At 43.9% G+C, this 19,385-nt stretch overlaps 1 protein-coding gene across 1 annotated transcript in view; it reads left to right on the top strand.

Moving 5' to 3' along the window:
- LOC143784642 (lysine-specific demethylase 4B-like) overlaps positions 1 to 14,120 on the top strand; it is a 59,693-nt gene extending 45,573 nt beyond the window's left edge. Inside the window, exons 11-22 of the mRNA XM_077273134.1 lie at positions 270 to 601; positions 692 to 806; positions 3,513 to 3,691; positions 3,792 to 3,978; positions 4,507 to 4,583; positions 4,857 to 4,912; positions 5,948 to 6,056; positions 6,140 to 6,325; positions 7,411 to 7,575; positions 8,325 to 8,444; positions 9,257 to 9,349; positions 13,120 to 14,120. Coding sequence (XP_077129249.1) covers positions 270 to 601; positions 692 to 806; positions 3,513 to 3,691; positions 3,792 to 3,978; positions 4,507 to 4,583; positions 4,857 to 4,912; positions 5,948 to 6,056; positions 6,140 to 6,325; positions 7,411 to 7,575; positions 8,325 to 8,444; positions 9,257 to 9,349; positions 13,120 to 13,281 — 1,781 coding nt within the window. The 3' untranslated portion in view covers positions 13,282 to 14,120. The remainder of the gene's footprint in view (positions 1 to 269; positions 602 to 691; positions 807 to 3,512; positions 3,692 to 3,791; positions 3,979 to 4,506; positions 4,584 to 4,856; positions 4,913 to 5,947; positions 6,057 to 6,139; positions 6,326 to 7,410; positions 7,576 to 8,324; positions 8,445 to 9,256; positions 9,350 to 13,119) is intronic.
- The last annotated feature ends 5,265 nt before the right edge of the window (positions 14,121 to 19,385 follow it).

Genomic DNA, 19,385 nt, shown 5'->3' with positions numbered 1-19,385 from the left:
GAAACACCTCTTAAAAAAGTGGTGCAAATTTTACACAGAGTAAGGCTCATCTACCAAAACCACTAAAAAGGAGCAAATTACTGGAGAAACAACAATGATGAATCGGGGCCTAGCTGTTACTATATTCTATGGCACATCACTACTAGTAGCCTGGCTTGAGTCCCTACTTACACCCAGCTAAAGTATGCAGAGAGAGATAACTGTTCCATAGTACATTTAAGCCTGAGAATGTTCACAAATGTTGCTTTCTTTTTTTTATATTTTTCCAGACATTTTGGAGAATCCTCTAGCGACATTTCCTTGTTTTTTGAAACCCAAGAAAGCAAGATGTGGCAAGAAACAGAGGGCCCTACTTGAAGGCCATTTATTTAACTTTTCCAGTATAAAAACTTCAGACCCTTCTGTAGACCCATCAACAGAGGATGACCTGAAGCCTCTGCGTTCAATTCCTAAGCTCTATGTTGTCCCCAAGTCAAAGAAGATTGTGTTTGAGAAAACCCGGATGTCCTGCCAAGAAGCGTTTGAACACTTTGCCTCAAAATTTGACAGGCAAGAAGAGGATCAATCTAGTGGAATTTCCAAAAAAGTGGAAGTGCCTAAGGTGCGTTATGGTTACATCTGCTTATGGGTACTTGCTTGTAAAATTGCCCCAAATTTAATGTAATGGTCTGCACTTTTCGTATCTTTTCAGCATAAGGCCCTTTTCCCAGAGATGAAAATTAAGAAAAGCAGGCGCCATCCGCTGGGCAGACCACCAACCCGCTCTCCCTTGTCTGTAGTCAAGCAGGACGTCTCCAGTGATGATGGTAAAGATCTGGCTAGATCGGCAAGCCAAGTTTCCAGTTTTGCTCCTGTTCCTTTGTGCAAGGTTGAAATGTATGTGCTTTGCAGATATAAAATAATCCAAGCTACAAGACCTTTTTATGAAATGGAAGAGTTCCTTCAAATTATGTTTGAGCAGGAAGCCAGGACTAAGAGGACCATGGAGCAGATATTGCCTGCTTCTTCCCACCCACCTCAGCTTGACTGACAGGAAGAAACCTATCAGTCAAGCAGAGCCAGGTGGGGAGGAGTGTATGGAGTCCGTCATCTGCAACCAAAAATCTGTGTGTGCTGGATTTTTTTCAGCAGTCACTGTTGGTCACGGATTGCAATGCAATCCCATTGACAATTAGATGAGATGTCGCAATGTGAAACTGCTATCTTCACTTTGCCGTGTAGCCACAGCTTTGTCCTTAAAGAGAACTTGCCAGTCAATTCTTTCTGCCCAAACCACGGGCCGCATGCATCAGAGAGTAGCTGCACAATTGCAGCTAAGTATATTTTACTCTGAGACACCGGAGCGGTTCAGAGAAGACCTAGTTTACCGAGCCGGCCGGGAACCATAGGGAGAGACACCACCCCTGGTCACCTTCTCCCCACACCGCTCCCGATGATTGACAGGTCTCTACCTATGTATAGACACTAGAGTGAGGCCATAAGATGCCGGCTGGCGTTGGTGCTGTAGTAGTCTGGTCTGTGGCTACCAGTGGGCTCTCTCCAGAAGCCTTAACCATTTGCTCAGATGGAGTAAACTGGAATAAACTGTGGAAATGCACTTTAGTGATTATATGCTCGTACCATATGAGGTTTTATCAAGAATTGTAATGGACAGGATTTAAGATCTAGTAATGGCCATTTTAAAATGAGTGCAGCACTTAGTATATGAAATTCTCCCGCTATGGTCCCGAGCCGGATCTTCTATGTTTTCTTTAAAATGCCAGCTCATTTCAGAATAAAACATAACTGGCTGCAGTCACACATTCTGGCTCGGATTCCTGCTGCCCTTTTGGTTTGAGCAGTATCAGTGGACAGGTTCCTTTTTTAAAGGGGTTGTTTCATGTTCATAAATGGTTAAAATTGCAAAATGCTTGTAAAAAGCAAATTTAACTCTTCTTTAAAATCCTCTGCCTTCTTAAGAACGATTTTTAATCTTCTAGTATACAGGTTTTTGCCTTGGTTACCAGCCGCCGTTTTTCTAGGATAGGTGGTCGCACTTGCTAAAAGGAAAAGTGCTTCTCGGCTGCAGAGCCCCTTTGCTCCTCCAGGGATGCAGCTCTGCTCCCAATACTCTGATAACATCTCATTGGTGGCAACGGCTGTCCGAACCCCATTTATCTGATACTAGATGGTGGCTCGATTCTAACGCATCGGGTATTCTAGAATATGTATGCGTAGTGTATAGCACAGCTCACGCAGTACATTGCGCAGCCCACGCAGTACATTGCGCAGCCCACGCAGTACATTGCGCAGCCCACGCAGTACATTGCGCAGCCCACGCAGTACATTGCGCAGCCCACGCAGTACATTGCGCAACCCACGCAGTACATTGCGCAGCCCACTTATATAGCAATGTGGGCATGATATCCCTGTTAAAAAAAAAAAAAAAAAAAAGAATTAAAATAAAAAATAGTTATATACTCACCTTCCGTTGGCGCCTGGAACCAGGAAGCGGTTACCGACGCTTGGGATCCACCGAAGCTCCGCCGAGCTGCTCGCACAGGCCGCCATCTTCCATTCCCGGCGCTGCATTGCGAAATTACCCAGAAGACTTAGCGAGACCGCTAAGTCTTCTGGGTAATTTCGCAATGCAGCGCTGGGAATGGAAGATGGCGGCCTGTGCGAGCGGCTCGGCGGACTACGGAGTGTGAGTATAGTAGGTTTTTTGTTTTTTTTTTATTATTTTTAACATTACATGTTTTTTACTATTGATGCCGCATAGGCAGCGTCAATAGTAAAAAATTGGGGACACACAGGGTTAATAGCGGCGGTTACGGAGTGCGTTACCCGCGGCATAACGCGGTCCGTTACCGCCGGCATTAACCTTGTGTGAGCGGTGAGCGTATGCGGGCGCCGGGCAGTGAGTGCGGGGAGTAAGGAGCGCCCATTTTCTTCCGGACTGTGCGCGTCGCTGATTGGTCGTGGCAAAACGCCCAAGACCATTGCCACGACCAATCAGCGACTTGGATTCCATGACAGACAGAGGCCGCAACCAATGAATATCCGTGACAGAAAGACAGAAGGACAGACAGACGGAAGTGACCCTTAGACAATTATATATATAGATTGATCATATGGCGTAAGGATAGGTCATCAATATCACTGTAATGTGGACAGTCCCTTTTTAGTCAAGTAACAATTTTTTTCTATATTTTCAGTACCCTTTGCATAAGATTTCCTGCAAACTCTAATTATTTAGCCATATGTCGTCTGCTCAGGAGTGTGGCGGGTGCACGAGCGCCATGCTAGAGTCCCCACCCCACATAGTTTATTGGCTGTCTAACAAGTGGGGACGTTCAGGGATTGGCTGCCATACACGGTAATGTTGTAGCCAGCATGGCTACGGCATTACAGCTCATGGCATGCGGGCGGGGACCCGATCATGGCACTCGAGCACACCCAAGCACCCCAATGCACGATCGATTGGTGAACACGCTCGCTCATCACTGCTGACCACCTCTTCTGATTTTCAGATTCTATCCCATTCTCTACCGAAGATGATGCTGGTGACTCGGAGACCCTACCTAACCTTCTGTCACACTTGTGGAAGAACAAGCCACCCAATTTTTTGGCAGAGCGGCGATTCAACGCTATAGCTGCGCTGGTGAAGCCATACTGTGCAGTGTGCTCCCTCTTCTCTCCTTGCCAACAGGTATTGAGTCCTCCTCGTCTCCTCTATGATGACCGTTCTCCTTTTCTTCCTATGTCTACCCACATACCACCCTGTATCACATGATACTTTTACTTTCTAGGATATTTCTCAGCTGATGGAGTCAGTCAGTCCTAAACGAGGCCAGAAAACGAAGCCCATTATACCAGAAATGTGTTTTACACCCAGTGAAAGCAATATGGATCCTTTACCAGTCAGCACATACATTGGAGAAGATGGCACAAGTCCCCTGCTGTCGTGTGTAAAATGCTGTGTGCAGGTTCATGCCAGTGAGTCTTTCCCATTAATGTTCTAGTCTGGCAATTCCTCTTTAACTTAGTTTCTGTCATTTTTATTTCATAAATCAAAATTAAAATAAGAAACTTTGTTATATATTTGCTTTTTTCTCCTCTTCCAATTCATGGGGAAATTCAGTGAAGGCAGATTTCGCTATTGCTGAGATGGGAGATGACAGTTGGTGCTTTTAAAATTCTATGGAGGGGAGGAGCTCTAAGCAATGGGAATATGGGAGGAGCTAGAGGCAGACACGGACACTCTGCTGCACATAGAACTTTATGAGCACCAACTGTCATCTCCTAGCTAAGTAATGGGAAAATCTGTGGTCACTGAAGGCACATGATAGCCGTGAATTGAAAATTTTGTGAATTCTCAGTTCTGGGGGAGAAAGAAGCAGATTTATTTAATAAAATATTTTACAATGTTCCTTATTTTCATGTGTACTATTGATTTATGAAAAATAAAATGAAGGCTACTTTTTTAACCTCTTACAATCCTGTGATTTATTTATTTATTTTCAGGCTGTTACGGAATTCGTCCAGATTTAGTGAAAGAGAATTGGATCTGCTCACGTTGCTCAGCTTGTGCTTGGAATGCTGTGAGTACCCATCTTTCTGATTGTTAAAAGCTAATTTCTCTTCAAAAATACCCCCAAACCAGTCTGCCAACAATCCTGCCGTGCATACCTGGCCACCCTATTTAGTCATCTCTATTCCTTCCAGCAGTCCCTCCAATCTAGGACTGGGAACCTGCTCGCCATGTTCTCTCACTGGTGACTGATGTCATTAGATTAACTCCTGCACAAAGGGGGCGTCTTGTAAACTGGGGTAGATTATGTCTTGTCTGCTCCATTTATTTATTCTTTCTACAGCACTGCAGTTTATGTAATCTTCGAGGAGGTGCCTTGAAGACGACTACGGACAAAAGGTGTGTGTATCATTCTCGGGTAACCTTTTATAGCATCGCTACATTGTAAGAAAACGTTAAAGGCGTTAAATGGGGCTATTCTATGTATTTCTTATGGTTTTAAGATCTAACAGGCAGGTAGCCATTAACCACCTGCCTGTTTTGCCCGGCGCCGATCTCTGCCAGCTCGGAGCGGTCACAAACTACTCCTGCCGGCAATAATACGGCTTCCGATGACCTCAAGTCTACAGAGCAGCCCCTTCTCTTCCACTCTGTTCTGTTGATGGGGCGTCACTGTCGATGTCCATTTTGTTAACAACCGGCTCCCCGCTAGCTAACTGCAGGGAGCCTGGCTGTCAATGAGCATGACAGCTCGGCAGTCAATCGGCATGACGTCTGCAGTCACACCCTGTCGACAGAGCAGCCCATTAGAGGAAGAGCTGTTCTGTTGTCGTGTAGCAGCAGGATTGCCATCAGAGCAGTCTGTCTCTCCGGACACAGCAGTCGGGTAGTTAGCAACTACCCCATGGGGGGAAAAAAGTCCCTGATAACCCCTAGTCGTCATTTGTGTTTTGCTTTTTTTTTTTTTTAAAGTCACTTTTTTATTTTTGTCTTGTAGAATTTGTTTACTTGTCTCTGCACCAAAATCTTTAAAATGGCTCATAAATGTTGCTCAAACTAAAAAAAAAATATATATATATATATATATATATATATATATATATATATATATATATATATATATATATATATATATATATATATATATAAAAAATTTTTTTTTTTTTTTTCTTTGACCTGTTTTACAATTTTAGTTTTTTTTTTGTTTTTTTGCAAACATTTTACGTTTTGCTAACATGTTGCAAAAATTTGGAGAATGGAGTAGACTTGCGCCAAAAAATAAACAAAAAAAAGCACAAATGCGTTATTGGTTATTTAGTTGACTAAATCTCTTCCAGTTCTGTCAAATGCTTTCCATACGCCTTTTGAAGGGTGCACGACCACATGTTTTGTTAAGTGACATGTCTATTTTTTCCCCTCCAAATTGATTTTCAGGTGGGCGCACATTGTCTGCGCCATTGCGGTTCCTGAAGCTTGCTTTGTAAATGTGATTCAGCGCCACCCCGTGGACATTAGTAGCATTCCAGAACAGAGGTGGAGACTGGTAAGTTCGGAAAAAAAAAATGTGACGTGTTTGCTGCTGTAGAATTTGTGGTCGGGATTAACATTTGGTGTTCTCGAATTCAGAGATGTGTGTATTGCCGGAAGAAAATCCGAAAAGAGGTTGCTGCCTGTGTCCAGTGTTCTGTCGATCGATGTTCCACCTCATTCCATGTCACATGTGCTCACGCCGCTGGGATATCGATGGAGCCTGATGACTGGCCTTATGTGGTGTCCATTACATGCTTCAAACACAAGGCCAACGGGCAATCTGTAAGTAACGCTCACCCAGCTCTGGTCACCATGTCTGAGATAGCAGGCCGTTCCATGCACGGAATTGGCGTTGGTACTCAATGGAGGCCACCACATTCCGGGAAGGCCCAGAGGAAGTGGCCGCGGAGCGCTTGCGTCACATTTCATGCGCCTGATTGTAGTCAGTCTCGTGGTTGTCAACTATTACCCGCTTCTGTTTTCAGACGCTCCATCTGGCCTCACCCTTGTTCTTTCTTGGGTTTTCCATCACCCTTGGGAATAGGATTGGCACTAATTAAACAATATTGATGACAGAAGAAAAGTTGAGGATTTGTCCTCATCGATTTCTTTTTTTTAACAAAATCAATGGAAACCATCCAAATGCCTAAACCATCCTATTAGTGCGTTCACTTCCATCCCGCCTGACAATGATTTGTGCACATACCCTTTGGCTATGTTCACATGAAGCATTTTTTGCCAGTAAAACCGGAGATGACAGCAATCTCATGCAGACGCCTATTTTCCTGACTGATTTTGAGAACTTCAGCATGACCATTCTTGCAGCCTATTTGAAGTGTTTTTTTCACTCAAAAAAGCAATGAGAAAGTAAAAAAAAAAAAAAATCAAAAAGTAACACGTTCTTGCAGCGTTTTTGGTGAAACTAACCTTATTAAACATGTAAAGAAGACAAAGCACACATGTAATCCGCAGTCACAAAATGGGTGTTTTGAACATTTTTACTGCCAAGACAGCAGGTTTAGGCAACAGATCCGGATTACAGTGCTGTATCACTTACTGGGCTGCTTGCTGTAGTTTTGGTAAAATCACAGTCTACCACTAAGATGTATAAAGTCTCGACATATCCTGTGACCGAATACACAGTGGGAGCAGAGCTCCGCGTTTTGGAGTGGGCAGGATTCCTCCGCTTGCTCCAGGCCGTTCTCTGGCACACCACATCAGTCCGTGGGGCTGATCCTGCAGCTTGGAGACGGCGGTCAGAAGAGAGGAGTGTGTTCTGAAAATCACAGTGCTGGCAAATCCAATCAACTTTACACTGTCTTTGGAAACTAGTAATATCCGTGTCATTAGTTGCCTTTTTCTTCCAGATTCCAGACTCCAAGGAGGTGAGTGTGGGTCAGACTGTGATTGGCCGAAATCGCAATGGTTTGTACTATCGATGCCGGGTCATTGGATGCGCTACTCACATTTTCTATGAAGTCAACTTTGATGATGGCTCGTACAGTGACAACGTGTATCCCGAGAATATCATGGTGAGATTTGTCTTACAATGGGTAGAATAAATACTGTCAATTTATAAACGACATATTTGCTCCCCATTAGAAAGGAGCAGTGCATTGTCATTATCCTTCATGTGTTGCTTTGAAGTAGAATTCTTGAAATAATGTCTTTTTTTTTCCGCTAGTTTTTGGCGTAAAACATTTTCCTCGGGATTGTTGCAATTTTTATTGTTTTTACGCCTATTGTGGCCAACTACGCTAAAGTAGGGGGAGCTGGGACTTGGGAAGGTGCGCCAGGCAAATTCGGCAAAATGTCCTCCTCTTTAGTGTCCCTGGCTGGAGTAGCATTTCTAGCAGAGGCACACGGCAGCGGAAAGATGCACCTAATACAACGCCAGTCTTAAAGGGACTCTGTCATCACAGAATGACTCTTCAACCCCAGTATAGGCGCAAACAGGTCCGTGCATGTTCCCATCTTCTTGTTTTCCATCTGTCTCCCACCCTTCTCTGGCTTTGAGAAGCCAAAGCTGTTAATCAAAGAAGAGGCGTGTGGAGATAGCGGGGAAAACAAGCAAGTGGGAAGGTATAGTTAAATATTTGGTCACTCCATGGTGCACCGAGCATCTATACTTGGTTGTAACGGTCATCCTGTGCCGACAGTCCCTTTTATAAATTGGGGCCATAGTGTAAAGGTCGAAAACACACACACACACACTACCCGGTATGTTTGCGCACACCTTTGTCATGTAGTCATTTTTTATTTTTTTTTATTTTTTCTTTAGAGCAGAGATTGTATGCAAAATGGGCCACCAGCAGAAGGAGAAGTTGTGGACCTCAGGTGGATAGATGGAAATATCTACAAAGCAAAGTTCATTTCCTCTAAAGTGAGCCTCATTTATCAGGTAAGTAATTAATTATTTAGGTTAAAAAAGACGCAATCATCATGTTAAACCAAGTGATGTCATGCGGAAGAAGGGCTCGTCTTTGCTCTCCAGATTTTCTCCTTATAATGCGCACTGACAGTGCACTCTCTTACTTGTCATTTTTCATCAGAGCCAGTGAGAAAGCGCACTGTCACTGTGCATTAAAATTAATATTGTTCTGTGACAAGATCCTACTGATCGTAAGTCGCAATTGACAGCTGTCGCATGATCCGTAGAGCAGGGACTAGCCCCAGCCCCTGAAACTCACAACACTGACTCTTCGTTTCGTGGAAGGGGCAGAGGCTACAGCAGTGACAGCAGTCAGTCTTCCCCCTGATGACGTCTCGTTTGAGAATCCCAGCATGCACTGGGGAATTCTCAAGTGAAGCCTCATCAATCTGCAAGTAAAAAAAAATAGAGAGGGAGTAGTAAGGGAATGATAGGGAGTGGCTAACTGTAATATATTAGAAAAGAGATTAGATCATTACATCAGGCAGACCTTTAGGTTTAAAATAAATATCAGTTTGACTAGTTTCAGTGGGAAAAAAATGGTTTGTCATACAGGCCAAAACTGACTCCAAGGGTTTAAGAAGTTTTATAGTTTTCTATATCTGCTCCAAAATTGTGTCATTGCCTCGCAGACGAGGCCCTCATACAGTGCGCTTAACAAAAACCTTGAAACTGTCCAGCGCGTAATCTGCATCATCATGAGATAAGTGACACGGCCTCTGGTGTTTGCTGTATGTCTGCATTTCCCTCTTGAATCTGGACTGACGCTGTGGTTTGTGCAGGTGGAGTTTGACGACGAATCCCAGTTAATGTTAAAGCGCAGTGAGATCTTTACGTTAGAAGAACCTCTACCAAAAAGAGTGAAGTGCCGCTTGGTAGGTGTTTTTATGTGATTACCACATATGTTTACTTACATTTGAAAAAAATAATGCCTTTGAAACGCTCACTGTTTATCCACAGCATAAGGATGTACTCCAGTATGAAAATTAGTTGGGTTTCCAGGATGAAAAATCCTCAAGCATAAAATATTTTTATGTTATTGGTAGCGGATCCATGTCATAGGGTGCACTCAAGCTGGGTTTAAAAAAAAAAAAAAATTTTTATTGCACCCTCTGTTACCAATCACTAGTGTGTATGTGTAGCGAATGTATGAAAATACTTTCCGGTCACTGTCTTCTCCTGTTTCCACCGCCACTCCAGTCCTCTTCCTGCATCGAGACTAATTGGCAGTTGTGACTAGCTGGTTAGCTACAACTACAGCATAGGCTGTGTGGAATGGAAGTCACTTCTTCAATATAAGTGTACGAGACTTTAAACACGGCTTTTGTAAACTTAAATTAAGAAATAAACTAAGGGTCCCACTTTGTGAGGAGTAGAAAAAAAAAGTTGTGGTCATGTGATGCTGAAGAGGACCAGAGCAGCGCTGGAAACGGCAGAAGACAGCTACAAGTAAGTAATTTAATACATGCACTACACATTTTTTATTTTTTAAATGTGGGTGCTAAATCGACCAGTAGATTGGTGGGTGTCCGAGTCGTGAGGTCTCCATCGATTGCTTAGAAAACTGTTCAGAAGTGCTCAGCCACTGCATAGACTTTTGTATTGAGCTCATGCAGGAACTGCTGAGCTGTGCACTTCTGAAGAGTCTTCAGAACAATCATTTGCGGGATTCTTGACCCAGAAACCACAGATCTATAGAGCATTTCGCCACCTATTCCAGTTTTAAAAAAATATTTAAAATGTAGGTACACTTAAGGCATGTAGGTTGCAAGATTCGGACCTACATGGGTCAGACTTGTTTCCCAGCACTTCTTACAAATGCTCAATTCAGTTGACGCCTTGGGAATTTGGACAACATTTGTCATGTTCCCCAAGTTATCCCTAGACAAATTCTTTAGTGTGGCAAACCTGGTTGATCTTGCTTAGAGAGGTTGCTGCCATTAGGACATACAGTTTACGTGAAGGGGTGTACTTGGTCTATAGAATATTTTATAGTTTTTAACCCCTTTCTGACCCCCGACGGGATAGTACGTCCGAGGTCAGATCCCCTGCTTTGTTGCGGGCCCTGGCTGCGATCCCGCATCAAAGCCAGGACATGTCAGCTGTTTTGAACAGCTGACATGTGCCCGCAATAGCGATGTGTGGAATCACAATCCACCCGCTGCTATTAACTAGTTAAATGTCGCTGTCAAACGCTGACAGCGGCATTTAACTACCACTTCCGGCCATCGGGCCGGAAATGAGCGCATCGCTGACCCCCGTCACATGATTGGGGGTCATCGATGCGTCGGCATGACAACCTGAGGTCTCCTTGAGACCTCTATGGTTGTTGATGCCGGCTTGCTGTGAGCGCCACCCTGTGGTCGGCGCTCTTAGCAAGCCTGTAATTCAGCTACATAGGAGCGATCTACATAGAACCTGATCGCTAAACAGCGTAGCGAGAATAAAATTAGAAACGCCCGAATTAGGTTTTTTGGTCGCCGTGACGTTGTATTAAAATGCAATAACAGGTGATCAAAAGAATGTATGTGCACCAAAATGGTATCATTAAAAGCGTCAGCTCGGCTGCAAAAAATAAGCTCTCACCCAACCCCAGATCACGAAAAATGGGGACTCTAAGGGTATCGGAAAATGGCGCTTTTTTTTTTTTTTTTTTTAGCATATTTGGTATTTTGTTTCACCACTTAGATAAAAAAAGAACCTAGACATGTTTGGTGTCTATGAATTTGTAATGACCCGGAAAATGACATGCTAAAACCAATGATGTCGTTCAAAAGTCAAACTCGTCCCGCAAAAAATAAGCCCTCACATGGTCGTATTGATGGAAAAATAAAAAATTTATGACTCTGGGAAGGAGGGGAGCGAAAAATGAAAACGGAAAATCCCAAGGTCATGAAGGGGGTTAAGGTTGAAGGTAGACATTACTCCATGAAGTTCAACCTATAGCTGAATGATGAACAAGTGGAAAGCAAAAATTTGACTATTTCCCTGGATCAATGTCTTATCACAGAATCTAATACCCATAATCTGTAAAATTATATTTATCGAGAGAGACATCCAGGCCCTCCTTGAACTTTTTGTATTGAATCTCATACAGTGGGGGAAATTATTATTTGATCCCTTGATGATTTTGTAAGTTTGCCCACTGACTAAGACATGAATAGTTTATAATTTTAAGGGTAGGTTAATTTTAACATTGAGAGATTGAATATCAAAAATAAAATCCAGAAAATCACATTGTATAAATTATATAAATTTATTTGCACTTTACAGTGAGAAATAAGTATTTGATCCCTCTGGCAAACAAGACTTAGTGGCAAAATCCTTGTTGGCAAGCACAGCAGTCAGACATTTTTTGTAGTTGATGATGAGGTTTGCGCACATGTCAGGAGGAATTTTGGTTCACTCCTCTTTGCAGAACGTCTCTAAATCATTAAGATTTTGAGGCTGTTGCTTGGCAACTCGAAGCTTCAACTCCCTCCATAAGTTTATTAATTGGATTAAGGTCTGGAGACTGGCTAGGCCATGCCATGACCTTAATGTGCTTCTTATTGAGCCACTCCTTTGTTGCCTTGGCTGTATGTTTTGGGTCATTGTCTTGCTGGAAGACCCAGCCACAACCCATTTTTAATGTCCTGGTGGAGGGAAGGAGGGTGTCACTCAGGATTTTACGGTACATGGCTCCATCCATTCTCCTATTGATGCGGTGAAGTAGTCTTGTGCCCTTAGCAGAGAAACACCCCCAAAACATAATGTTTCCACCTCCATGCTTGACAGTGGGGATGGTGTTCTTTGGGCCATAGGCAGCATTTCTCTTCCTCCAAACACAGCGAGTTGAGTTAATGCCAAAAACCTCATTTTTTGTCTCATCTGACCACAGCACCTTCTCCCAATCATTCACAGAATAATCCCGGTGTTTATTGACAAACTTCACACGGGCCTACAAATGTGCCTTCTTGAGCAGGGGGACCTGCGGGCACTGCAGGTTTTATACCTTTATTGCATAATATATTACCAATGGTTTTCATGGTGACTGTGGTCCCAGCTGACTTGAGATCATTAACAAGTTCCCCCATGTAGTTTTAGGCTGATCTCTCACCTTCCTCATGATCAAGGATACCCCACGAGTTGAGATTTTGCATGGTGCCCCAGATTGATGTCGATTGACAGACATTTTGTATTTCTTCCATTTTCTTCCTATTGCACCAACAGTTGTCTCCTTCTCACCCAGCGTCTTACTTATGGTTTTGTAGCCCATTCCAGCTTTGTGCAGGTCTATGATCTTGTCCCTGACATCCTTATAAAGTTATTTGGTCTTGCCCGTGTTGTAGAGGTTAGAGTCTGACTGAGTCTGTAGACAGGAGTCTTTGATAAAGGTGACTATGTAAGACAGCTGTCCTTAATGCAGGTAAGTTATTTAGGAGCGTCTAACTGGTGTATAGGAGCCAGAACTCTTAATGGTTGTTAGGGGATCAAATACTTAATTCTCACTGCAAAATGCAAATTAATGTATATAATTTATACAATGTGATTTTCTGGATTTTATTTTTGATATTCTATCTCTCAATGTTTATTAACCCTTCAAACCCATGTAATTCTTATTCACTTATGGCTTGGTTTTTTTTTTTTTTTTTTTTCTGCCAAGTCTGTCAGCACTGGAGCTCCTTTGGAGGAGGACAAAGAGGATGCACAGATGAACAAGCGCCCAAGGGTCACAAGTCCGACTAATGAAGAGCCTGATAATCAAACTTTATTTGACCTAAACAAGACTCCTGTAGAAAACTCTGCCCAGTCTCCTGGTGTTTAGGGTCCTTGCCACCCATCTAACTTTGAACACTTACGTTGGCAAAATTCTTTGTATATTTCAAACTCCAGAGTGGATTCAAGGACCTCTCAGGCATTTGCAGAGCGGAGATGTGAAGCGAGTCCTGTACGGCAGTATAAAGGGCCAAATACTGCTGCCATAAATACTCGTAAGCCGAGGACATGAATTCTCTAGGTGCTACGGTTAAACTGCATATAAAATGCTCTCTTTCTATTTTTCAAACTTTTCAAGAAACATTTCAGAATAGCTTTAAAATAATAAGAGAGAAATGAAATGTGATTTTATTTAATATCTTGGTAAAAAAAAGAAAAACATCAACTTTGAAAAACATTTGAAAACCTTTTTAATTCATGGTTCATCTGATTGTGATACCCGGGACGGGAGCTGATGCGAAACAGTGTTGTCATGATTTGTTTACTACCGCTATGTAAAATAACTTTTTTTTTCCTAATTCCACCCAAGTTATTACACTTGTGTTAAAAAGTACTGGGTGTTTGGAGGAATTTAGGCAGAGGTTGCAAGCAAGGTCCTTGTGTAATCATGCATGACTTTTTTTTTTTTTTCTTCCTTTCCTAAATCACCTGGTGTTGGGATTCATGGACAGGGCTTCTGAGAACCTTAATGTATATTGCAAAGTGTAATCCTCGGGAGATTTGCAGCCTGCTGCATGTCCTCATATTTTATTAGTTAGGGGAAGACGCATTTTCTTTGTGTCATGGTGTTTTATTTTGTGCACTAATCATGATTTCCAATTGTTTATTGAATAATGTGCTGTATTATCATGGCCTTTTTGTAATTATAAAATAAATCAAGTCACTGGATACCATTTCATTAAATATGTTTACTTTCGTCATTACTACTTATTAAAAAAACACCTTGTTAAAGCGAGCCTGTCGGGTGATGGTCCCACAAGCCCCTCAAACCATCACCATTACGTCCTATACCAAATATGCTGAGTGATTGGAATAAAGTGTTTGGGGGTTTTTTGCACACTTATCTACACCTGAGTGAGACTTTGTAGGAATCATTAAGGGTTACATTACTAAAATGGGGCAGTTCACTTTGTCCTTTCTCTAAAAAAAAAAAAAAAAACTGCTGATCAGCTGATTGCAGGATGTCAAGTCTCAAAAAACACTAGTGATCCTCTAGATCACACAGATTCAAGCCTTCTTTCAAACCTACGTAAGCCTTTAGAAAAATGTAACCACTAAGATGCATCAAAAGAAGAAAAATCACATCCCATACAGCTTTGCTGATCTTGTCACCCGTTGCTGGTGGCCAGACAGAAGGATTTATAGTGTTGAACTACTGAGATTTGCGTTCTCTTACAGGCATGGATATGTCACTGTTAATACAGGCACAATGTCCGCTATCAAATTGCCGCAATTGTATTCTTGGGCTGTGTCGAACTATTAAGGTATTTTCAAGGTGTTCAATCCTAAAACTGATCTGATAATGAGAAGTAATCTTTAAAGATCACCATATTCTCTGGTCTGTACTGCCATATTCTCTCTATAATACCGCTTCTCTCAAAACAGATTTATCATCATCACGTAATCATATTAACCCTTGGTGGATGCCAACCATATGTTTTGTGGCCCAACTCAAGTTTTATTGTCTCAGGTTCTTCTCCCATGACATCCGGTCAACATGTCCTAAGTTGATTCATGCACCAGGAGAGAAATTGAACTGAGCATGTGTAAGATTTCGGCTACAATTCTGATAGTCAAAACCTTCTTTGGCACATCAAGCGTGCCGCAATGTGTGTCTTGCAATGATTGAAAAATACAGTGGTTCAAAGTCCGCGCTGCCCAAGGTACCAAAAAATGCAATCGCACACGGAGGTGAAGCATGAATGCGGTTTATTTCTCAGTCGCCCATCACAGCACTACCAGAGAGAGGGGATCCGCCCTTCAGGGACAGGAAACCTACAGGATAAAAGGGCGGTACCTCTCCCCTGCATCAGTTTTGGTTTCCTGTCCCTGACGGGGAACCTTCTAGGACGGTACCTGAAGACCGGAACCATGAAGATCCGACTGAAGAGTCCAGAGCCGGCCAGTCCGAGTCCTGGCAGCGGGGAGGCCCCTGCCACGGCTGGTGCGGTGTCCGAGGCCGCCACGGCTACGACCGATGGGTCCGGAGCGTGAGCGGGGGGAAGCGCAGCCGCCACTCCGGATAGGAGGTCGGGGCTCCCGGCGTTCGGCTGTGCAGGACGCCAGCATGGCGCCGCACCGGAAGTGAAGAAGACAACTTCCGGTTCGGGGGCAGCGCAGTAAGGTGTACCAAGATGGCGCTGCCCCGGAACCGGATTACTCCATTTCCGGGTCCCTGACTGCGCGCACATGCGCAGTAGAGTTAGAAAAAAAAAAAAAAAAAAATGGACGCTTCCTCAATGATGCAGCCACAGAGGAGGGGCTAATAACAAGCGCTTACTTTAAAAGAAGGTGGACATGGAAACTTCTTGCTGCATGCCGTCCCAGGGTAAAACCATGGAAGACAGCGATCAGCAGCTCCAGCCGCCGCCACAGCAGCAGCAGCGCCACCATCAACGACCGAAACCGGACGCACAGAAAAAGTGATCTTCTGCTGGCACCCGGAGTTCTCGGTCTGGTAGCCATTCCACGCAACATAGCAAGATCTCCAGCGTGGTGAATCAGCTACCTTCTGCGGATCTCACACTTCAAGATCCTACCCCTCCTCCAGAACCGGTACCTGTGGCTGCGTCAGATTGGTGAGTGATCTTCGTGAAAGTTCACCTTTTGTAATTGGGGTTCCCCTTCTCCATTTATCTTAGGCAAGGAAAAGAACGGGGAAGATGAAAAATAGAGCCTGCCCCCTATGTGAAAAAGCTCTGCCACAGACGTGGGATAAGAACCTGTGTGACTCCTGTATAGGACGAGTCCTCTGTGAGGAGACCCCAAACTTCGCCTCCGAATTACGATCTGTAATTAAATCAGAGGTTGAGACTATGTTTAGCTTTCTTTAAAACCGGGAAAAGTGGTAGTAAGAAACAACCTACTCCCTTTGAAAATTCTGACCCCTCCAGCTCCGAGAGTAAGAACTCGGATACACAAGATTCCTCTTTTTCTTCTTCGGATAATGAGAGTGGAGGTCGTCATTGTTTCCCCCTAGACGAGGTTGATAGCCTTGTTAAGGCGGTAAGATCAACAATGGGGGTACTGGACCCTCGTCCTGACAAAACTGTGCAGGACATTGTTTGGGGGGCTATCCCAGAAAAAACGTAAAGTGTTCCCCCTTAATGAAAATATACAGTCGTTAATTAAAAAAGAGTGGGAGAAACCGGAGAGGAAAAACGCATCGGTTCCCTCTATTAAAAGGAAATACCCTTTTGAAGATGAGGCTTCTGTTTCATGGGATAAAGCCCCTAAACTAGACGTTGCGGTGGCTAAAGCCTCGAAGAAGTTCGCCTTACCATTTGAGGACATGGGAACCCTGAAAGATCCTCTCGACAAGAGGGCAGATACTTTCCTTAAAGGGGCCTGGGAGTCAGCAGGAGGATGCTTAAGACCTACCATAGCGGCAGCCTGCACGTCACGGTCTTTAATGATCTGGGTTGATAACCTAGAGAAACAGCTCAGAGATGGGGTCCCCAGAAATAAAATCTTAGACACTATCCCTATGATTAGAGGAGCCGCGGCATTCCTAGCAGATTCTTCGGCCGACTCAATTAGATTAACATCTAAATCTGCAGCCCTGTCAAATGCAGTGCGTAGAACTCTATGGCTAAAAAGCTGGCCGGGGGACTTAGAAACCAAGCAAAAACTCTGTTCCATCCCGTGTGAGGGCAAATTTCTTTTTGGAGAGACTCTGGACGATATCCTTCAAAAAGCAGGGGATAAAAAGAAAGGGTTTCCCATCCTAGCCCCAACATATAATAAGCGGCCCTTTCGGAATAGAAAATTTTTTAAAAGGAGACCGCCAAGGGATCAAACCCGATGGGATGACGGGAGGAGGAAAGATAGAGGGTTCCTTTTTGGTAACTCCCCTCGGGATAGAAACCCCCCCCCCCCCCCCCCAAGTGACATCCTTCCCAGGGTGGGAGGGAGATTATCTCAATTCCTCCCGGCCTGGGAGAAAATATTGACCAGCCCTTGGATATTAAAATTGATACGAGACGGGCTTCACATAGACTTTCTATCCTTACCCCCACGAAACTATGTCGTAACACCGCTGAGATCGTCTCCCCGACAACAAGAAGCCCTGGAACTAGAAATCGTAAAACTAATAGACAAAGCTGTCATCCAAGAGGTTCCTCCTCTGGAGAGAGGGAAGGGATTTTACTCTCCATTGTTCCTGGTTCCCAAACCAGACGGAACCTTCCGGACCATAATAAACTTACGGAAGTTGAATACTTATGTAAAAAAACAAAGATTCAAAATGGAGTCAATAAAGTCAACGATAAAAAAATCTGTTTCAAAACTGCTTTATGATAGTTCTAGATCTCAGCGACGCGTATTATCACGACCCCATCCACAAGACCTCTCAGAAATTCCTCAGACTGGCGGTAGTCATGAAAGGACAGACAAGGGAATATCAATACAGGGCTCTTCCCTTTGGCATATCAATTGCACCCTGCGTCTTCACCAAACTGGTGGCGGAGATGATGGCGCATCTGAGAGAGGAAGATATCTTGATTATCCCATATCTAGATGATTTTCTGATTGTCAGCAATTCAGCCGAACTCTGCCGTCAGCAATGCGACAGGGTCATAGACACTTTAAAAAACTTGGGCTGGCTAGTGAACCTCCAAAAGTCAAAGCTGGAACCAACCAGGGTTCAAGAATTTTTGGGTCTCACCTTGGACTCAAATTCTCAAATGTGTTACCTTCCACAAGTGAAAAAACAAAAGATAGTCCACTTAGTATCGGAAGCGCGTGCAAACCCTACCATGACCTTAAGGAAGGCAATGTCATTACTGGGGTCCCTCTCTGCTTGTCTCCCAGCAGTTCAGTGGGCACAGCTCCACACAAGACCACTCCAGTGGGACATTTTAAGGAACCAAAAACTACTGGGGGGGCGGTTAGAGAGTCGCATGTCTCTAAGTTTGCCCACTATTCGTTCCCTAGCTTGGTGGTTAAATCCCAGCAACTTATCAAAAGGGGTTCCCTGGATGATAGAGGCGTCTCAAATAGTCACCACAGACGCAAGTCCCACAGGGTGGGGAGCTCACCTAGACAACAAAGTCACTCAGGGGTTATGCACAATTCAGGAGCTCAAGTCTTCCTCAAATCACAAAGAACTGACAGCGGTAAATCATGCGTTACTGTTCTTTCTAGACGAGCTACAAGGACATCATGTCCGGGTATTCTCGGACAACCGAGTAGTGGTGGCTTACTTAAACCACCAGGGGGGAACCAGATCCCAAACCTTAATGAAAACCACCTCCGAAATTTTCAGCCTGGTTCAAAACAACTTTCTTTCCCTATCGGCCCTACACATAAAGGGAGTAGAAAACCAGAAAGCAGACTTCTTGAGTCGTAGCCAATTAAGGCAGGGAGAGTGGTCTCTAAATCAGGGGATTTTCAACAAAATCACAGATCTATGGGGAGTCCCCGTGATAGACCTCTTTGCCAACTCTCACAACAGGAAGGTGGAAGCCTTCTGCTCCCTGGACTCCGGGGGGAACCCTCAGGCTGTGGATGCATTCACAATTCCCTGGACACAAACACTGGCATATGCGTTTCCCCCCACCATTCTCATTCCAGCAGTACTGCGGAAGGTCAGGCAGGACAGATCCAGGCTCATCCTAATAGCCCCCTTCTGGCCCAGGAGAGCCTGGTTCTCATGGCTGAGGATGCTATCAATCACCGATCCCTGGGTCCTTCCGGATCTTCCGGACCTCTTATCTCAGGGACCGGTGTTCCACCCTCAGTCAGAGAATTTACATCTGACAGCTTGGTATTTGAGAGGTCACTATTGAGGGAAAGAGGGTTTTCTGACAAACTAGTGTCCACTCTAATGAAAAGTAGAAAACCAGTAACTACAAAAATTTACGGTAAAACCTGGAAAAAATTTCTATCATCCTCAGGGGTAAGATTACAGGACGGGGTCCCAATTACTGAAAT

Source organism: Ranitomeya variabilis, chromosome 1 (assembly GCF_051348905.1).
Source record: "Ranitomeya variabilis isolate aRanVar5 chromosome 1, aRanVar5.hap1, whole genome shotgun sequence".
Taxonomy (NCBI): Eukaryota; Metazoa; Chordata; class Amphibia; order Anura; family Dendrobatidae; genus Ranitomeya; species Ranitomeya variabilis.
The sequence above is the reverse complement of the archived record's forward strand: the minus strand, read 5'-3'. Positions and strand labels throughout refer to the sequence as shown.